General features: G+C 39.5%; 2 protein-coding genes across 2 annotated transcripts; one reads left to right on the top strand and one right to left on the bottom strand.

Moving 5' to 3' along the window:
- Positions 1–2,987: 2,987 nt before the first annotated feature.
- mastl (microtubule associated serine/threonine kinase-like) lies at positions 2,988–10,831 on the bottom strand. Its single transcript, XM_029246474.1, has 12 exons — positions 10,652–10,831; positions 10,407–10,544; positions 9,996–10,135; positions 9,524–9,612; positions 9,010–9,116; positions 8,291–8,459; positions 7,814–7,983; positions 6,162–7,331; positions 5,664–5,802; positions 4,409–4,522; positions 3,625–3,726; positions 2,988–3,475 (listed from the first exon to the last, which is right to left on the bottom strand). Exons 1-12 carry the CDS (start codon positions 10,829–10,831, stop codon positions 3,318–3,320), a joined length of 2,676 nt encoding a protein of 891 aa, XP_029102307.1. The 3' UTR covers positions 2,988–3,317.
- A 682-nt stretch (positions 10,832–11,513) lies between these two features.
- Positions 11,514–21,197, top strand: LOC108927798 (ATP-dependent zinc metalloprotease YME1L1-like). Its single transcript, XM_018741355.2, has 18 exons — positions 11,514–11,665; positions 13,740–13,859; positions 14,140–14,314; positions 14,466–14,567; positions 14,991–15,100; positions 15,396–15,546; positions 15,827–15,910; positions 16,240–16,413; positions 16,579–16,731; positions 16,865–16,997; positions 17,141–17,203; positions 17,697–17,809; positions 17,898–18,053; positions 18,246–18,397; positions 18,477–18,603; positions 18,703–18,776; positions 19,432–19,518; positions 19,802–21,197. The coding sequence occupies exons 1-18, from the start codon at positions 11,633–11,635 to the stop codon at positions 19,943–19,945; spliced, it is 2,151 nt and encodes a 716-aa protein (XP_018596871.1). The 5' UTR covers positions 11,514–11,632; the 3' UTR covers positions 19,946–21,197.

The raw sequence follows: 21,197 nt of genomic DNA, 5'->3' as shown, positions 1-21,197 counted from the left end.
GTAAAAGTAATAATGTATATTGTTTTGCTGTTTAATAATTTGACCCAAATGGCTTATTAAAATGAGCTAAAATCTATATAAATGTACCACGCGATTAACAGTGGCTTAAATTTTGGCACCAAATGTTCAACGTTGGAAATTAAAAAACAATGACCAATTTTTTTGTTTATGAATGCAGGATCTTCTGTTTAAATTTTTTTTTTTTTTGCATCACTGAGTCTCAGTGTGAGTGTAGCTGATAGTTGGAGTAAAACCCCTTTTACTATTGACTATTGACGATATGATGTATTGAGTATCCCATCCGTTATTGTTGTCAAAGTTTTGTTACTGTAGTACCTGCTGACTGTCATTAAACCCATTAATAGTAGCCCCAAAAATATCAAAGTAAAGCTCCTGAAATTAGGAGGTCAAAAAGAGGCGCGTTGTCGGAGGACAGAAACTTTGTCAGAAGGGTTTCACACAGATTGCAAAATACTAATAAAGTTATAATATAAATTTAGCTGAAAATACCAATGGGCTGCAAAGCGGTGCTTTTATCGGGTGTCACGCTGGGTTTGTGTGGGAAGAACAGTTATTGGTATTTGAGCTAATGTGAAGAAATTAAATTGCCCCTTTCACCTCTCTTTGTGTAATTGCCAGTGCACCACAGACTATGACATGACCTACGAATTGTTCTGGAACAACTCGGGAGTAGAGGTGTTCAGGACAGGGATCGACGTGGTCCTGTGTGTCCACGGTAGAACCGCGGTTGTTTTTATTCTACAGCTGACAAGCAGCGAGACTTTTGGGAAAGATGGAATATGAGTAATAACTGCAAGTGGGACAGGAAAATGAATTGTGGAAATTTAAAAAACCAATAATAACATTTATTGCCTAGGTAGCTATCATGGCAAGGTCTCTTATCTGCTGATTTACTTCTTGGGTTTTTTATTTGCTCAGCACAGTCTCTTTTGCTCTCCCCTTTTGGAAATTGCATTGAAAAGGCTATTAAAAATTTCACTAAAATGAATAAATCTTAAATCTTTTAGAACTACTACTAAAAATGGAATCAAGCACGATAGCTGCCATAAGACTGAACATAATATACAGCATGATTTTTAGAGTGTCCGACACTTGTTTCAGTTTAGCTATAACTGTAATGTTTTCAAAAATTGTAATGTTTTAAATTGTGTTCTTCCTCTTTTTAGTATGAATTGTTTAATATTGTTAATAGTTGTACAGTAAAGATTCTAGAAAATAAAGTGCAATATTTTAATTGCATTCTAATGTTACAATAGCTGAGTATGGATATTTATACTTAATCTGTAATATAAAGTTTGCATCGGCAATAGAATTGTACAGTTCTAGAGCCGTGATTTTGTTCATGCATGTATCTTTCTATCAGAATTAAACTACAGCTTTCTCACTTTTTCTGTCTTCAAAATGGGCTGTTGGCATGAAATTATCTCTGATTTATGAAGAAAATTTTCAGGAAGTTTTTTTTTTTTTTTTTTTTTTTGCAATAGCATTTTCATGGCATACATGTTGTAATGAACAGGAAGGTAAAACGGTTTGTGGTCAGATTGCAAGTTCAAACTCAGAGTATTGCTGTATGACTGAACAAGGTACAAAACCTTTGGTCCCTATCTCACTAATGTAAATATATACAACAAATTTATTTTTAGCAGAGTACGGTCAATTTGTTCTAAATGTCATCAAGTGAAAGTTCTTTGTGTTGATAAGGCAGTGATGCTGGTTTTATTTTTTCTCCATTAAATGAACTGATTTAGGTGTCAGCTGCATATTCCAGTCAAAACAGTGAAATTTGTTTTAATATTTGAGTCTTTAATGAAGCAGACAATAACATTTCTACATTTTACAGTTTTCCAACAGTGAAAAGACTAAAGGTATAGAGGGCAATTAATAACACAAAAAATAGGATAACATCCAAAAGATTGTTACAGAAATATGCAGTTAAATATTTATTTCTCCTTGGCTTGCAGAAGTAATCATGTTAAATGTCTTTTTGTTTGGGGGGGACAGGGTTCAGTCCAACATTGCTTGTTCATTATGTCCTGAAATATAATAAATTCTAAAAAAAAAAAAAAGTGACACTTCTGTACATCAAATTGTTTAAATAGCAGCAAATCTTAAATTTACATGAACACATTTATGATGATGGCAAAAAGTCAGCTTGACTTCACGCACACTGATCTGCTAAGTCAATGGATGGGATTCTGCAGTGTATGTGTGCGTCCACACGCGCAATTTTGTCTTAAACCCCTTGTGTGAAATGTGCTATGGTTCCAGGCCCTTCCGTGGCGGGTATTTCAATCAGTATAATCCCTCCCTATCGAAGTGTCTTGAATAACCAAGCAGTGTTTTGCAAAACAGAACAATTCTTCAGCAGGCCGATGCATATTTTTTTGGAGGTTTTGTTTCCTTGCTGACCAGCGACATCAGTTACTGAATCCAGTGATGCTTACTGTCAGATCTGCCACCATCTCTGTTCCTCTCAGGAGCAAAAGGGACTCCTGACAACTGGTGCACATTCAACAGCACGATAAGCTTGGGGCAGGGGAAAAAAAACTATTGTTAACAAAATGTAAATCTACCTTTCATACATTCATTATTATTCCTGTTGCATAATGTAAACTAGTGTGTTAGTCTCAGCGGGTCCTTCCACCGTACTGTTGCTTTCAAATGACTGATTATGACGCGAGATAAATTTGCCAAAACTAAATGTTTTGCGTCAACAATACATATTCTGCACAGACATTTCTACAGAGTAGTTTTAATTTTAAAAGTATAAAGTTATTTAAAATACTGCTTCAAAAGAAGCTATCAGGTTCAAATTCCATTTGCAGTTTGTAAGTTTTACAAACAAAGCAGCAAAATACACAACCTCTGCAACAGTACTGTATAATATATTTTAAAACAGGTTAATGGGTATCAGAAAAAGTTAAATAACATACAGAATTCTTTAATGATTTAAGACCTAAAATCCAACACTAAACTGTAAAGTCTATTAGAATCAGCATATTTACTGATATCTGTTTAAAAGCAGAAGCTTTGCATTTTGATTATTTCCCACCCCTCTATAAGAATATCTTTCATTTATTTTTAAATAAATTAATATATTAGCTTAGTGTTTCGTGCTATGAAAGAGATTAACTAAACCAATCTCAAAGGTTGCTTCTCACACCTTCAGCAGAGGTGCGTATCATTCTATCAGTGCCCAACATAATTAACAAGACCTCAACGGTCTTACTTCCTAGGAGCTTTGAAAGAAAATATCAAATTAAAACAAAACAAACAGGAAAAAAGTATGGATTCCTCTACAGACTAAAACCAGAAACAACAAGATGTTGAGCGTTGTTCCGCGCCTCGAAGTATGAAGTGTCCGTTTCATCGTCGGGCTGGGGGATGAACGGCATCGGCTGGTTCTGGAGGTTGTCCCAGTCCAGACCCTCAAAGAGCGTGTGCTGCTTCAGTTCTGGATAAAACACAAAAGGAAGGTACCACAACACATTTAATACAGGTGGAAATACATTTCATTTTACTTGTATTTATAGCAATAAAGCAATTAACAGGCCAAAAATCTGAAACAAATATGCGCATTTCAATCCAAAAGGGCTTGCTCACCTTTAAGGCCAGCCCTCTTGGTCATGTCCATAGTAAGAAGAATCTCAATGGCATTCCTTGAGTTAGCCGACAGCTCTTCTTCACCATCTGGCCAAGGAATGTCTGAAGAGAGAACAGTCAAGTGTTTGGAAATTTGCAGCAAATATAAACTAACTGCCTTGCTGACCAACACCAGAACTGCACACCAAAGATGTCAAGGCATAGGTAAAAAGTTTGAAAAACACAGCAAACGCTTGCTAGGGTGGCCACTGACTCCTTTTCAAGGATGATGCTTACTGCATTTAAAAACAAGTAATTAAGTCCACACAATTTAAACAGCAAGACTGCAGTTAAAGTATAAAAGAAGCTACCCAGTCAAAAAGACCAGACATCTCTTTGCTTTGGCAAGGCTGACCAATCAGGCCTCAGGAAGCATTGAAGGATTGACAAAGGTGGTAAAGGTAATCTAAAGGTAGCTTTCTAACAAGTGCCTTCATTAATGGAGTCAGCAGCCCACCCTAGTCCTTGCTGGGACACTACAGTGTGAAACTGTCCATATCTGATGGCTGACTAGAGTACATTGTACTATCGCAGAAGCAGTGGGTACAAGGCTAAAGAGGGTACACCCTGGACGGGATGCCAGTTCCATCACAGGGTAGCTCTTCACAAATGTATGCAAATAAAAGAAAGAAAAATCACTGATGGTAAAAGCTAGAAGTAGAGCTATTATTAGAATTATATTTTGTTACATATAATAGAGTAAATGTAACTCAGTACTACCAACCTCTGCTGCCAACAAACCTACCTCTGTTGAGAATGTTCTGGAAGACTAGCTGGGGGGTTTCATCATTGAAAGGGGGAACCCCTGTTAGAAACTCAAAGAGGCAGACCCCCAGTGCCCACCAGTCCACCATAAAGTCTGGAGAAGACAGAGGATCATTGTGTAAACTTAGAATACTTCCTGATGCGTGTTGTGTTTCATATGAAAATGTTAGATGGTGCTCCTGTTCTAAAGCTGATAGCATAGGGTTTGCTCTACACACTGAAAAACAGCTCTTAAGTTCTAGACCAGCATGGTGACCAACAATGCAAACAATCACTGAACATAATCACACACCAATATATAGCTTTTTTGGATTCATCCCAAATGCAGGAATGTCTAAAGTACACCACTGACTATATTTTGATGACAATCTGTACTCTATATGTACAGTTTGGCATATGGTCACAGCTTCAAAATCCATGTACAACAAAGAATAGCATGATACAATTTAGAAAGGATCTAATAATCAATATTTAATTAAAAAAATTGAAAATTAAACCGTCTAGGGAAGTGCATTTCAAAGGAAACGTAGGTCATCCAGCTGTAAGTTTTAAAGCGGTTGCAAACCCAGCATGGTGTGTGGCATGGGAGTTGAAGCAGTTAGAAGGGGGACGCAGAGGAAACAATCTGGTGAACGGTTATACACTTTACCACTTTACTTGGAGCCTGGATTACAGGCACAATGATTGCAGAGTAGAGAAAGAGTTCAAAAAATTTAAAGCTAACATGCACATAAAGGCCACACTTAGTCATCCATGGCAAAAAAAAAAGACATACTTACCAGAATTAAAAAACCCTGAAACTTTGAGGAAAAAAAAGGTTTATCAGCTTAGACAGCAGGAAACACAAATCCATAAAAACTGGGTTTGAACTAATGTGGACAAGGGGGAAAACTGAGATGTGTGGTATTTGTGAAGAATAAAATGGATATACTTACTAGTGTAGACTGCACTTAACAGGGTTGTTTATTTTTATGCACTATTTAATTCCAGCAATTTAAAAGTTAGCTTTGAGTCTCATAGGTAAATGTAACAAAATACACTGTCAAATATTTGTGAACTTAAAAAAAAAAAAAAAAAGTTACATTTCTTTGACTGAATAAACATTGTCAAATTTCTGTGCAACTTCTGAGCTTTGTTTAACACTTGAGGTTTCAGCACTGGATTTCTAGCGGGCAGAGCTGGAAGGAGGAATGAGGTACAAGGATACAGCTGAGGTAAGGGTAGGAACTGCTCACCGTGAAACTTTCCCAAAAGAAGTTCTGGAGCTAGATAGTCTGGGGTTCCCAGAATTGGTCCCCCTTCAACAGGTCCAGGACCTCGCCGAACACTCTTTGGGGTCCGGAAAGGGGTTTGAGCGGTCGCCTGATGTGGTGTCTAAAACAAACGCCCCCCCCCAACAGAAATTAAAATATTTTTATATGGGGATTTTGGTAGGCAAGCACAACACAAAATAGGCAATTTTACAAACGAGGGTTCACATAACCTTTGTGCTAATATACATTTATTCATTTAGCAGATGCTTTTGTCCAAAGCAACATACATCTCAGCAAAAGTACAATTTATGCATTACATTGAGAAAGAGAAATAGCTGCAGACATGTGACTCAAGTAAACCTAGTGTGATAAGTTGTTAATATATGGTTTTAAAAAAAAAAAAAAAAAAAAAAACAAATAAGGAAGAATTGAATATCCTTTCATGAAATCGTATCTTACAAAGACACTTTACAGCCTTACCTGGTAAAGCGAGCTGTTGGAGTTGAGGCTCCGCCTATTCTGCACTGGTGTCACTGCAGTGGGGAAGCTGTGGAATGAAGCTGAATTGGACACGTCCACCACATCCATGGAGCCTACACTCATGCGTGAATTCGCCGATACGTTGGACCTGTTGATAGAGCTGCAATAGCTCCTGAAGGCCACCACATTCTTCGGCTTCAGGAACGATGGTGACAGTGGAGATTTCTGGCTGCACGTGTGCTCTAGCAAACCTTTGCGGGAGAACCAGTCACCAGGCCCAGGGGTCAATGCCCCAGAAGACAAGTCCTGCTGGTTAAGGTTCTCAGAGATGTTAGCCTCATCTGTATCAGAGAAGGGCCTTTCCTTTACCCCCTCCAGCACTGGAACCTCCTCCAAATGGACTGCAATAATAGACATGTCCTCAACAGAGTTGTCCAAGTCCAAGCTCAGGCTCTGCCTCCTCAAGTCCCCCTCTACGTCATTACTAACAGTTGCGATTTTCTCAACACCTTCTGACTCCCCACACGGTTCTTCCAGTTCACACAGCAGATTCTTTGCAGTGAAGGCTGAGTTGGGCCATTCTGAAGGTTCATCTGTTTGAGACGTGCATTTCACTAATTCATTATCAAAATTACCCAAGTGGACTGTGGAAAACACCCCTGTTAGGCCTGTGCTGGACACCTCATTTTCTGGGAGCTGAAAACCCCGTTTATAGTCCGCATTACACTTTTTGGCTGGTGTCTCAGCCTGGTCAGGACTTTTCTCAACCTGCTCAAACCCCCTTTTCACAGGTAAAGAGAGCTGGGTTTCCTGCTCACTTCCTGTCAACATGTCATCTTTCTCAGGTTGAAGAGAGTGACCTTCTTCTCCCGTGGGGGGTTGAGATGGTTTTCCTTCTTTGAGGTTGAGATGTGCCTTGTCAATAAATGATGGCATTTTTCCTTCAGGAATGTTGCATCTTTTCTTTTTAGACCCTTTTTCTGCAATTAATTCCTGCATTCCTCTTTGATAGCATGCGTTCAGGTCTACGTTGTTAAGCACAGAATTTCGGCCTGATTTTAAGAGTTCAGCAGCCATCCTCTCTCCCAGAAGCTTTGACACAATGGTAGGTTTACCATCCATGTCAAATACTTCAGTCTCTTGAAGGAGGTTTTCTGTGTCCTCAATTTCCTTGGGAAAAACAAATTTCAATTGTCAGTGTCAGAATTATCTCATCTTATTTCATATACCTGACTAGTTGCAAGTATTCTGAATGTATAAATAGAAAACAGTTTAATATACAAATAGTTCAACGTAGATGACAAAATTACTTTAACATTTATTCATTTTTCTTTGGAGACAAGTATCAGCTATGTATAATGTTAAGCTACTTACAATTATTTACTCGTGTACAGCTGAGTAATTTTATTGGCGCAATTTAGGGTAAGTACCTTGGGGGTTTAGGGTGGGATTTGAACCTGTGGCCTTTAATTCCAAAGGCAGCAGCTCTAACTACCACACTTCCAGTAAATCAATCAATAAAATAAACTAAATAAGGATAAAGCAATTGCTTTCAGTCCATAACATATGCTGCTGGATTTAAAACAAACAAAAATGAAAACAAAACAGACTTCTACAGTCAGTCGCTATAAAATTGATAAACTGACACAAACCTGCTTGTCCTCCCACAAGGGGCTGACACAGTTCTCGGAATCAGTGTTGGAAGGGAACAGACACGACTGGCTGCTGGCACTCGAGGTCTCAAACCTCCTTCTGGATTTGAGCAGTCTGGGAGTGAGACTCTTAGCCAGAGCACCCGGGCTGAACAAAGTGTTGTTTGTATCTTTAAAAAAAAATAAAAAAATAAATAGAAACACACCACACACACATACATAGGAACAACAAAATCACAAATCAAACTGGAATTTTAGACTAAACATTACTTTCAGACACAAAGCAGTTTTGAAACCATAAAGACATAAATCTGGCATCTTGTGGAAGAATCTAAGGATGCCAGTCATTTCACCGCACTTTGCATCAGTAAAGCCTCTACTGTAACAGCTACATTGTCGATGTACGATTCCAGCCTAAAAAGCTCAACTCCTGGGAGAAGCTCTCTTTAAAACCATACTTTGAAATATCAAACTTACAGAATGTATGCAGCACCCGGGTCGAGCGAGCTGGAGAGCTAAGCTGCTCCTTCTTCTTCAGAAAAGGTGAGCAGAATGACCTCCTGTGCTGCTCCTCTTTACCACAAGACATGGAGCTGGACACAGTGGACGCAATCCTCTGATGTCTGCCCTCGGCCCCTGGGGTGTTCTTTGACAAAGAGAAAGAGCAAATTCACTTTTCCTACCACAGTGGAATTGTGTTGTGGCTTTTCTCTGTATTATAATCTTCCATATGATAATAATTAAAATGCAATGTAGTTTCTTAAAAAAAAAAAAAAAAATTGTAACCAAGTGTCAAAACGCTACCAAGAATTAAGAAAACAAATAAATTACATTATATGAATTTAACTGACACTTTTCTCCAAAGGAATTCAATACTAAGGCAATTGCAATGAATTGCCCATTTATACAGCTGGGTAATTTTTACTGTACCTACTAAGGGTACCTTGCTCAAGAACATGAACAGAGTATATAATAATGAATGATGTGTAGGATAAAAAAAAAAAAAGATCATTATGTAGTCGCAATCAGGGCTGAGAAGCAGTGAAAGACAATTTAAAAAATAGATCACACAACAGCTATGTTTACTATGAAAATCATGTCTCTTTGGAATAATTTTTTAAATATACTCCAGTACACCAGAAAAACAAAATTAAATGTACACAGAAAAACCAAACAAGGAAATAAACTGGACTTACAAGACCAAGGGAACTAATGAGGGACAATACTTGGCCAGGAGTGCGAAAATAATCTTTCTTAGGTTTCACCAGAGAAGGTGTTGTCAGGATGTCCATGAGATTCAGCTCTGGGAAGGTTGTTAAACAGCACAAAATGATCATGTTTGACATCACATCTTTGGGCAATTTGATATTCACAGTAGACCTACATGTAAACAGACTACCTTGAAACCCTAAAAAAAAAAATAAAAAAAAAAATCTTACTGCCTGACACACTAGTACACTTCATGGTATTATAGCCATCACCAAGACGAACAATTAAAACAGACTATAAATACTGAACTATATATTAAAATGAGGGGTCAAATAAAAGCTACATTTAGAAGGAAAAAAAGCAAAACAATTTAAATGGAAATACTGAGAATAGCGTAAGGGTACATGATTTGTTTTTCACGAACTTAAAAACAGCAGTAAGAGAATTAAAACAAAGGTTTCTTCTAATAAATAAATCTCACTATTTTCCTTGCATACCTACCTCTATCAAGCTTGACTTTAGAGAGGCCAAAATCTGTAAGCTTGATGTGGCCTTCGTTAGAGATGAGCATGTTATCTGGTTTCAGATCTCTGAGAAGATCAATCACAAATTAGGGTTTGTGTAATTTTATTTTTAAAATACCTGTTTCAGATTCGTGTTCATAGCAAAGAAGCATCACACGGCTTGGAGAGTTTCAAGTTGCGGCTTATTGATATTATCATTGTTATTATTACTAAACCCCCCCCCCCCCCCCCAAAAAAAAAAACTTTCATCCACAATAACTTACAATGTTAAATACCGTTACAGTTATTTAGCCATTTATAAAGCAGTGTGTTTTTACTGCATGAATTTAGCTCATATTGACGAAGGGATACAACAGCAGGAGCGAGATCCAAACCGGGAACCTCCAGATTGCAAAGTGACAGCCCTAACCACTATGCCACCTGTTGATCTGAGCATTACATTCAAATACCTGTGTATGATGCCATGCCTGTGCAGGTAGTCCAAGGCAAGCGCCACCTCTGAAATGTACTTCACAGACATGTCTTCATCAAAGTAGCCATAAATATGAAGAAGTGACTTCACATCTCCGCCGATGAGGTACTCCATCACCTGGGGGACACACGGAAAAAAAAAAGGTTCATGAATCAATAACTCAGAAAGCCGGTAACGTAGCGGCTAGTGCTGCTGCCTTCGGACACAAAGGTCACAGGTTCGAATCCCATCTCCAGCTGTAGTACCCTTGAGCAAGGTACTGACCCTAAATTACTCCAATAAAATTACTCAGCTGTATATGAGTAAATAAACATAGTTAGTTTAAACCTGTGTGAGCAACTGAGAAAAGAGCAAGAGAAGTAAATGTGTGAGAGATGTGGACACATACCAAATACACCTTGGTCGCAGTTTGAAGGGAGTAGAACAAGTGCACGACAAAGGGGCTTTTGCTTAGAGCCAGAGCATTTCTCTCGGCCCTCATCTGCTCGGTCATGTTCTTATCAACCATGTCGGCCTTGTTGACCACCTGGAGAAAGGTAAACATGGACAACGAAGGTAGGGAAGGTAAGGTAAACCCAAGTTCCTGCGGAACACCGACCGACACACAGCCCCCAGCAGCAGCCGCGTCGTCACCTTTATCGCATATAACTTGGAATTGCTCCTTTTCCTCGACAGATAGACTTTTCCGAAGGCGCCCCGGCTGATAGGCTTTATGATGTGGAAATCCTCGATCGATGGCGGCTTGGGAGCGTCGTGGGACGAGGCCGATGTGCTGGGAGCAGAGCCGTCCTCTTTCTCTCCTCCTCCGCCCATGTCTCCAGTCAAACAACAGAACTGAAAACTATAGTCACTAATAAGGCCAATAAATAAGTAATACCTTTAAAAATAAATGAATAACCATGTAACATTTATTACCCTCCCGCTGGTGTCAACAGCAGAAGGCGAAGGCTCGTGTCCCAACTGCGAGATCCCCAGATTGTTTTGAAAATTTGAAATCGGCTCCTATTTGGGGTCCTTCGTGACGTAAGGAAAGCTGTCCATTAATATTCCTGAAATGTTTTATTTTATTAAAGGGTTACATGATCATTTGTAACATAATTACAGACAGTTTGGTTAGCATTGAAAAATTAGTTCAATGTAAAACCATAGTGAACGACTAACCACGTGTAATTAAATTAGGCAACTCTTTGGACAACTAACTACCGGCAATCTTAAAGTGATCTAAAATCCATCAAGTGTTATTTGATATAGACCGTAACAAAATAATCAGACTGGTTAATTTATTAAAATATCCATGAGTTGTTGGTGGCTAAATAATAGAACCAAACGTTGTTTTTTTTTCTCTCTAATGACTCAATTTAATATCTATGAGGTAAGATGTTGCAACAAGAACAAGGGTGTAACCACCAAAAATGGAGCGTTCAGTTTACGTCGGAAGTGAACCGAGTCATCGGAATATGAACTTCCGGTTGACCTCTTCAGACGCCATTTTCAGCCTTGTCGCGAGTTGAAGCGGCGAATTAATAGAGCAGAGTGAGTACTTTGAAGTGTCGGAAGTTTCATTCGAAGTGTAAGCAGAGGCTCGTTCACCTCAATTTGTATGGTCCTGGGAAAATGTTTTCTCTCGCAACTGCGTTCCAGCCGCAAGTAAGTGTTTTTTGCTCGCTCAGCTGTGTGTGTTGTGTTGAGTCGACGTGGTGGCAGAGGCTGGTCTGGACTGGGAGACGACGCCGCCGGACTCGGGGTTCGACGAGTCTCTCATGACGAGTGAAAATTCAGTTGTGGTGCTGACTGAGTCTGACGGAACACACACACACAGAAATTTCTTTGCGAAACACACGGTATGCGCTAAGAGGCGGCCATCCGCCATGCCTGTGCGCCCATCATCAGATATGATGACAGTCATGATGAACACACGCGGTTAGATGGATGCGGTTTCAGGCTGTTGTCACTGTCACACTGACTGTGTTGTCCACTAACTCTTTAACTTGTAAATACATGATTGCTGTGTGTGTGTGTTTTCCTTTTTCCTGAGCGCAGTCATACGAGTTTGTGGGACCGTTGTATTAACAGTCAGTCGAGTCGGTTGGTGTCCTCATCATCATCATGATGATCATGTAACCTCCTCCCTGGCTCCTGGATCTGATACCGCTGTTGTTGGTGATCATGGGATGGCATGTGGGAAAAAAGGGTTCGAACACAGGTCGTATTTCCCAGCATCTTAATTTTTAGGTCCATGAGCTTCTTTTTTGTTGGATATAATTAATTCAGAAATGTGAAGGGCAGGTTCTGGTGTCAAGGGCACGCATGGTCCATGATGGATGGATCTGTCATTTGATGGCTTTTGGTTCAAGAGACCGGCTGTTCCTCCTATATAAATATATAGCTGTGTTAGAGGCAGAAATCCTGAATTCCCTTCATAATCATTATGGGAAAAGGAAAAACACCCAGTCAGTGAGTCAGTGCGACCTGTCACTTTGGAGGTAAACTAAGTTGACATTTATATGAATCGGGGGCAGGGGCAGCTGGTAGCATAGTGGTTGGAGCTGCTGTTTTTTGATCCAAAGGTTGCAGGTTTGAGTTCTTCCTCTGAGGAAGGTAGTTATCCTAAATTGCTCCAGTAAAAGTTTCCCAGCTGTATAAATGGGTAGATAATAATTGTAGGAAGCTTAACATTGTAGGTTGCTTTGGAGAAAAGCGTCAGCTACATGAACAAATGTAAATTTAATAAAAAAAAATAAAGTATTGCAGTTGAGATGTCCTGCTGTTGTGTTGCTTTAAATGTTGAAACCCATTCAGAACCTGTTTTTCACATGCTTAGCAGAGACTATGAGCTGTGGGGAAAACTGTGATCTAATAACCTAACATGATCCATGTTCAGTGCCTTGACTATCAGTTTGTCTAAAGTTTACTAGGTTATGTTGTTCATGTTTTCTGTCCTGGGCCCTGTCTGGTTTCTGGTAATGCTGGAGTTCTGCCAGCAAAAGGTTGGTGTTGATTTTTGTGAACAGTTGGTGTCATATAGCCTGTTATGTCTGTTGCTGTATCTTTTAATCTGATCTGCGGAGAGTCTAGTTTTGTTGCCATTTGCCGCAGACAAATGAGTTTCTTCACTGAAATCCCTTCAGGATGTCATTCTTTTCTCTCCATTTCATATTTCTATAAGGTGGAGTGCAGGATGCTTTCTGGCTCACCTTGAGCCAGTATGAGTGTGGGAACAGATTAGTACAGTTCAGTTGTTCTGAAGACAGTCATGTGATTCAGGTGGTTTTTTTTTGTTGGACTGGAGCGAAAACCTCCTGCATGACGCCTGAATAGACCTGTCATTAATATTATGTTCAGTTTACTGACTGTTAGTGTGTAGTTTACGTTCATAGCCAGGCTGAACCATATTGAAAACACACGATTGTGCAAGGAAAAATATTTTAATTAAGTTGTATATACGGTTATACAGTATGTTGTTAACTTATTGTTAATCATTGCCTTAATTCTCCCCCCAGTGTTAGATGCATGTGATTCAGGATGCTGTGGCACAGATTGATAATTGTTTTTTTTTTTTTTTTTTTTTTGTCTTGTATTTAAATTCGGTGCCGTTTGTACTATATACACTATTTCAGTTTGTCTAGTATTTGGGATAAGTATTTATTGAAATAGTGCATATGGGACCATAGTTAGCTGCCTTTTATGATAGTCAGATGGGGTTTTTTTGTTTGTTTTCCAGATAAGTGTTCCACTTGGCCACCTTATTGGTGCCTTTCATTCTGTGAAGACCTCAGCCAGTGCTTCAATCCAGAGTCTGCAGAGGGACTCGACTCCAGAGCATGAGCTGCTTATCACTGAGGTACGGTATGCTTTGTGTATGTCTCTGTTGTGTGTTTGCGTTTATTGCTGTGGGGTTCTGTTACCTGCAGTCACCTGTTAATCTAAAGGGAATCATATTCAGTTTTATGCAGTTTTGTAATCTTGATATATACAAACATGTAATTGGATTTATGTATAAAAAACACATGGCTTTAACAATGGCACCTAATCCTTCTATGCCTGTATGAAAGCAGTATCTGGAAGATTTGCAGAAAAATGTTTTATTAAATGGAGTTGCATTATAATCTGTCTGCCTACAGCCTACCTTGAGCCTGCGGGACCTTGGTTTGACAGACCTGAGGCCCACTTGTCTCAATGAGCTGGTGAACAGACTCTTGCCCAGCTTTCCCCCTGAGCAGCGCCCCAGAAGCATCCCCTCCTGCAGCTGGAAGGCCTCGCACATCTCTACAGAATCCTTCTTTAAGAACAAGCATGGTGAGAATGTGTTTGCCCTCAGGACCAATGAGTGATGCTGAGTTATAGCGTGCAGCCATTGAGCCATTGCTTTTTGTAAGTTAAATAACTCCTCTGAAATAACATTTGTGGGCTGATGTCTTAAATGTGTGTGTTCTTGTTTTCTTCAAAGGATTCGCCCCCAGGAGTATCCATAATTTTGGATCTGCGGTTCTCTGCAGGCAGAGAACTTCACCTTTGCTGGAGACCTGTTCAGATCTTCAGCACCTGTCAGGTTAGTCATTGTTAACTAGCATATGAATATTAAAACCAGTTTGAAACACTGAATTCTTTATTTGCCATGTAATTATCTTCCCTAAATTTGCACATCATAGCCTATAATACATTCACAAACAAAATTTAAACATATTGTTTGATTTACATTTCTTTTAAAAACGTACCCATTTGCGTGAATGGGGAAAATGGTTGTAGGTACCTTAACATTGTAAATTGCTTTGGAGAAAAGTATCAGCTAAATGAATAAATGTATTTATTTCCTTTTAATTCTACTATCTGTTCCAGAAAGTAGTCTTGTCTAGTATAAGGAATATGGTAGACATTTAATGTCTTAATGCTTATGCCTGTATTACTGCAGTTCTTTATTCAGGAGATTGGACTGTTTATTTAAAAGTCCCCATTTATCTCTTCCATTCTGAAGGCTGGATCCAAAGACGAGGCTTTAAGACCCTGAAATCCAGAACCAGGCGCCTCCAGGCTGGGTATGAAGTCCCTACAGAATCAGAGGGCTATACTCCAGGCTTTATGAAGGTATGGTGTACCTGCTGCTTTGCCTCTCATGTTGCAACAAACAGTTCATAGAATCACAAATCTTTAAATCTTCTTAAACTCATCAGGTCGTGGAATAATTGTTTGATTTTGTTGTTTCGAATTGTTGCAGTATATCCCACAGAATATAGACTCAATACTGTTAACCAGAAGTGTCAGGCTCTGTCTGTTCTGGGATATTGAGTATTCTGCTTTTACTCCCACCAATCTAGACCTCCTTGACAGCTGGCTTTTCTTGATGGTTCTTACTCCCATTTTGTGTTCCGTTCTCCTGCAGGGACTCCTTCTGAGGGATAAGGCTCCAGAGGCAGAGGGTCTAGATAACATCATCCAGAGCAAAAACCTCCCAGAAGCCCAACAGGATGCCTTCAAGACAGGCTTCACAGAAGGCTTCCTAAAAGCTCAGGCACTCACCCAGCGGACCCAAGGCACGTCAGTTCTAACATCTCTCCTTCATGCTTCTCAATCATTGTGTTTCTTTTTTTTTAACCAGTTATGTATTTTTTTTTTTATATCATACTTGAACTTGACAAGTTTAGCATTTCAGTACAGCTTCAAACTTTACTGTTTTGGTCTGCATTGGAAATGACAATTCCTTATTTCTGCCAGTAGATGGTGCTGAATAACGGAATTGGGAAATTCTAAAATATAATTTAGCATTTTAAATTAAAATGTTATTATTTCTCTGCACCCCCTCCCCCCCACCAGACTCTTTGCGGAGGACACGGCTCGTTCTGCTTGTCCTGCTGCTGGTGGGAATCTACGGCCTCTCAAGGACACCATTTTTATCGGGTAAAAGCTTTTTTCAGATACTGGTTTGTTTCAAAACCTATTTCGCTTTTAATGCTAGAGCTAATTGTGCAAAATGTTATAAGCTGCTGCTGAGTACTATCTTAATGATTAGTGCATTATTAATAAAATGATATGCAACGGTTTTTAACTCCTAGAAAAAATATTGGGAAGAATTTGTCACTGATTCTAACATAGAATTTTATTCCGTTTCCATCTGTTTTTAGACTATCATAGCTTAAAATTTGTTATGAGTTGCAAGCTTTCTATAAGTGTTAAGCATTGATCTTGATTTTTTTCTTTTTTTTTCTTTTTTCCTTTTTTTGGCACAGTGAGATTCCGAACAACATCAGGATTAGATTCTGCAGTGGATCCCATCCAAATGAAAAATGTCACCTTTGAGCATGTAAAGGGTGTGGAGGAAGCTAAGAATGAACTGCAGGAGGTGGTAGAGTTCCTCCGAAACCCACAGAAATTTACCGCACTTGGTGGAAAGTTACCTAAAGGTAAGTGTATTTGTTGCATTTTTTTACTTTGCAACGGTGCACAAATTACTTATTGCAACGGAAAATAAAGGGACAATTCTAACCTACCTGTGGCAGTCAGTACTTGAATTTTACCTGCATGTTGTTTTTCCATACTGACCACTTACCCTTTACCCATCCCTTCAGGGATTCTCCTTGTGGGTCCCCCTGGGACAGGCAAGACACTGCTGGCACGTGCTGTGGCTGGAGAGGCCGATGTCCCATTTTATTATGCCTCTGGCTCTGAGTTTGATGAGATGTTTGTTGGTGTTGGGGCCAGCCGCATCAGGAACCTTTTCAGTGAGTTGCCTTTTTCTTACAAGCAGTGGGAGCTCCCCAAGGTCTGTGATGGCCTACTGGTGATTTATGTAGCTCTTAGTGTTATCACTGTATTTGCCTTAATATTTTCGTCCTCTGCATCTTAATTTGGCAGAAGAGGCAAAAGCCAATGCACCATGTGTCATCTTCATCGACGAACTGGACAGCGTTGGTGGGAAGAGAATTGAGTCTCCTATGCATCCATACTCCAGACAGACCATTAACCAACTTCTGGCTGAGATGGATGGGTATGGCTTTTATGCAAACTAACTACCTGACCAGTAACCCCAATGGATTAAATATTTCTGCCAAATCAGTTCTCGGTGCTTTTCTGTTAGCAGAAATGTTAGAATATTAAATATTACAGATTGTCCTTTTTCTAAATCCATAGGTTTAAACCAAATGAAGGAATCATCATCATTGGGGCCACAAACTTCCCAGAGGCTCTTGATAAGTATGTTACCAGCTGAAGTTCTCCCCTTCTTCACAGCCTAAGCTTTCTTAAGATTGTGCTCAAGGTCTTAAAAGTTCATATGTTATCCCTTCAGGCAGTCAGTTTTCCACAGTTTAAAACATTTGAAACTGCAAAAAGTCAAATCACATGGAACAAAGTTTCAGGATGACAAACTCATGCATGGTTGTTCTAATTGTGACTGGAGAATTTTAGATTAAGTACTACAGTTTTTAGCTTTAGTATATGTAACTCATCCCCTGTGCTGCCAGCTGTGTTCATTGTACCCCCCCCCCCCTTTTTTTTTTTCAATAAAAATTTGTAGCACTGCCCAGCTACATAAATGTGCACAATTTTACAGGTGCTTGCTTATTTTCAAACTTACAATAAGGAAAAAAGAATAAATATCACATTTTTGGATTGAGAATCTGTGCTTGCTTGGCCACCGCTGTTGAACAAACAGTTGCGTTAAGTCAGATGCCTTGTTCCTCTCCAGCGCTCTGGTCAGGCCCGGCAGATTCGATATGCAAGTCACGGTCCCCCGGCCAGATGTGAAGGGGCGCACCGAAATCCTCAACTGGTACCTGAAGAAGATCAAGGTGGCTTCCAGTAAGTTTAGAACGTGTGGATATTACTCACTTTGTCACAAAGGCCATAATGGCCACCAACACTGATGCCACACCTTCTCGTTTTGTAGCAGTGGAAGCAGAGATCATTGCAAGGGGGACAGTCGGCTTTTCTGGGGCAGAGCTGGAAAACCTGGTCAACCAGGCTGCACTGAAAGCGGCAGTGGATGGCAAGGATATGGTCACCATGAAGGAGCTAGAATTTGCCAAGGACAAGATCCTCATGGGTTAGCAGTCGCATCATCACATGTAAAATAATGGGCTGTGTGGTCCTGTTGTCATAATGCACAGAATACGATTACATCAAGATCTTTTGTTTTTCACATAGAATTTCTCAGAACTCAATAAATTTAGTATATGAATGTACAGTAAGCTGTCATGTACCAATATATGGAAGTCTTTTTTTTTTTGCTTTGCAGGCCCAGAACGCAGGAGTGTACAGATAGATAAGAAGAACAAAACCATCACAGCTTACCATGAGTCTGGTCATGCCATTGTAGCATACTACACCAAAGATGCTATGCCTATCAACAAAGCTACTATAATGCCTCGTGGACCTACCCTTGGCCATGTGAGTAATGTCTGCGTTTCATACTATAGGCATGTGACTTGTTTCACCAGGCCGTTGTTGATGGCTCTCTGTTCTGCAGGTGTCCATGCTACCGGAGAACGACCGCTGGAGTGAGACGCGCTCGCAGCTCTTGGCACAGATGGATGTCAGCATGGGTGGCAGGGTAGCTGAGGAGCTCATATTTGGGAATGAGAACATCACCACCGGTAGGCGCAGTGACAAGGCAGTCCTGCTGTTTCCTGACATACAATTATATTTAACTCATCACCTAGATGCTACCTGACTGTGGCTGTTTTGCCTTGTAGGCGCATCAAGTGATTTTGATGGGGCTACAAAAATAGCCAACTTGATGGTGACCAGATTTGGAATGAGTGACAAGGTAAACAGCAGTTTGATGTTCTGTGTCACTCGAATGGCATAGCTGTATGAAGACTTGCTTCTGTCTGACACTTTGCAACTTGAATTTGAAATGATTAACAAGGAATCTATAACTTCAGTTCATGTGTACCTGAGCTTTTCCTTTCATTTCGGTATAAGTGAAATGGAGCTAGCAGGGAAAAATTCAAAAAGTTAATACTCATGCTGTAATGTGTAAATAAGAATAATAGTTTGCATCAGCGACTGTAATATTGCAGCAAGATCAGGCACACACTATCATAGACACATTCCAAACTCTAATCCTCTTTAGTCTAATCTTTTCTTAGAACCTAGAGTTGTGTAGCATACATCACATGCCTCATATGTGCACTCAGCATTTTATAATTCTCACTTTTCCTGTACCCTTAATGAGTGACCAGTCTTTTGAGTTAAAATCCTTACAGCGAAGTATGCATTGCACAAAATTAAAGCAATACCACTACACCTTTTTACAGAGTAATTGTAGTTGCAGTGCTGCATTTTGGTGTGGAAATCTTACCAACAGTTACTGTAGAAGTAATTTGCTGCCTTTGAATCGCAGGTCTAAAGTGCCTGAATTGATAACTGCAAGTTTTGATGAGAACTTCAGATGAATTTAATTTTCCATGGTATTCCAGCTGGGTGTCATGACGTACACAGACCTGTCGAAGCATAGCCCAGAGACGCAAGCTGCTATTGAACAAGAAGTTCGGAAGTTGCTGAAGGTACTGGGGTTTTTTTTTTTTTTTTTTTTAAATTATTTTTATTAATGAACCTGCTGCTAGCTGTTTGTTGTGAGATATATCTTTATGGAGATTTTCTGAAAATGCAAAGGATTTAATATATTTTCTTTGTCCTAACAGGTTTCAGTATCATCCTTAAATAGTGTGACCGATTGCCTAAACATGATTCATAGTCTCATAGTTTACTTTTTGTAGTAGATTTGAATGGATTATGGTGCTTTTTTTGATTGGTGCATTTCATGTTTGCTCTTTTTGGCACATCCAGGACTCATATGACCGCGCCAAGAATATCCTGAAGACATACAGCAAGGAGCACAAGATCCTGGCTGATGCCCTTCTGAGATATGAGACCTTGGATGCCAAAGAGATTCAAATGGTGCTGGAGGGAAAGGGTCTGGAGGCTAGATGACAGGCCAACATGGGGCCAGTAGAGACACTGAACTGCTCTTGTATGTGTGAATTTAAAGCTGTACAAAGGAATAATGGCTGAACAGCTACTTTTCCTTTCACACCATGCTGAACAGAGATGCTCACAGTTCCTTCACCTTTTGCTTTTATTGTTTCTCCTGAAGAAGTTATACCCATCCTGTCTGCACTTGTTCAGTGTTAAAACTTCCCTCTCAAGACCGCTGTATACTTGCTTCACGGTCGGTAGTCTAAGACGATTTCCCAGTTATTTCCTCTTGGGAGCTGAGATCTGCTCCCTGGTGCTCATCCCGATATTATTATGTGAAATGTTCTCACTCAGACACCCTCTCATTAGAACAAAACATTTTGGTAAAGCAATTGCCCACAGTGTCTCATTGGCGAGTGCTATATTGACCAATAGTAGAAGTGATACTTTAATCAGCCATATAGTACACTTAATATGCTACGTGTACTTGAGGCTTCATGATAGATCCAATTGCACTTGTTGCATTATTATACTTTGTATATTTGCTTATATAATTTAAACTGTCAATAGGAAGCATCTTGTGTCTCATTTCAGCTATCATTGGCATATTAGCTGTGCATTGACTGTTTCTTTTTTTCCCCACTATGAATGATTTTTAGACTGCCATTTAAGAGGTTCAGCATGGCTGCACTTTGTGTCCTTAAAAATGGAAAAGATTGTTGAATATGGATATTCATGCTGTGGTAGAATGCTTAAAGCATTTTTCATCTGTATGGAAAATTTTTATAGTAGAGATACAAAAATTACATTTAAAAGAACTGACTGACTTTCAAATATGGAGATATGACTTTGTAGTTCATATGGAATGTATCCATACATCCATTTTCAGTGACAGCTTGTTGAATGCAGGCTCTTGGTGTTCCGAAGCCTACTCCACAAGCATAGGGTGTGACGGTTTAATTTGTTCATTCTAGTCATGTAAATTCCTTTAAACTTTCAGTCAAAAAATGTCATTCAGCTGCTTTAAATCATCATCATGGACATTATGAAGTATTTTCTTCAGTAGGACCATACTTGCACCAGTTGTAATTTATTCATGTACTTTATCTTTCTTTAGTCTTTCTTTGTCCTGTGTGTGTTATATGTGGGCAGTGTAAGGGGAACCTTGTACATAGGTGTATTGTGATGGCTGGTTTGTGAAGTGGATTTTAAATTTGTCCTTTCGGATTCCTCAGATGGCCTTTTTTGAGAAGCTAATAAATGAAGC

This window comes from Scleropages formosus, chromosome 19 (assembly GCF_900964775.1).
Source record: "Scleropages formosus chromosome 19, fSclFor1.1, whole genome shotgun sequence".
NCBI lineage: Eukaryota > Metazoa > Chordata > Actinopteri > Osteoglossiformes > Osteoglossidae > Scleropages > Scleropages formosus.
The sequence above is the reverse complement of the archived record's forward strand: the minus strand, read 5'-3'. Positions and strand labels throughout refer to the sequence as shown.

What these genes read in the sequence shown, in the direction of transcription:
- mastl (XM_029246474.1), bottom strand. Translation starts at nt 10,831, where the DNA reads ATGGGCGGAGGAGGAGAGAAAGAGGACGGCTCTGCTCCCAGCACATCG. An exon ending in TAAAGTCAAGCTTGATAGAG is followed by an intron (nt 9,117 to 9,523) that starts GTAGGTATGCAA and finishes CAACCTTCCCAG; the next exon opens with AGCTGAATCTCATGGACATC. An exon ending in CAAGAGGGCTGGCCTTAAAG is followed by an intron (nt 3,476 to 3,624) that starts GTGAGCAAGCCC and finishes TGTTTTATCCAG; the next exon opens with AACTGAAGCAGCACACGCTC.
- LOC108927798 (XM_018741355.2), top strand. Translation starts at nt 11,633, where the DNA reads ATGTTTTCTCTCGCAACTGCGTTCCAGCCGCAA. An exon ending in CTTCTTTAAGAACAAGCATG is followed by an intron (nt 14,315 to 14,465) that starts GTGAGAATGTGT and finishes TTTTCTTCAAAG; the next exon opens with GATTCGCCCCCAGGAGTATC. An exon ending in GATTTGGAATGAGTGACAAG is followed by an intron (nt 18,777 to 19,431) that starts GTAAACAGCAGT and finishes ATGGTATTCCAG; the next exon opens with CTGGGTGTCATGACGTACAC.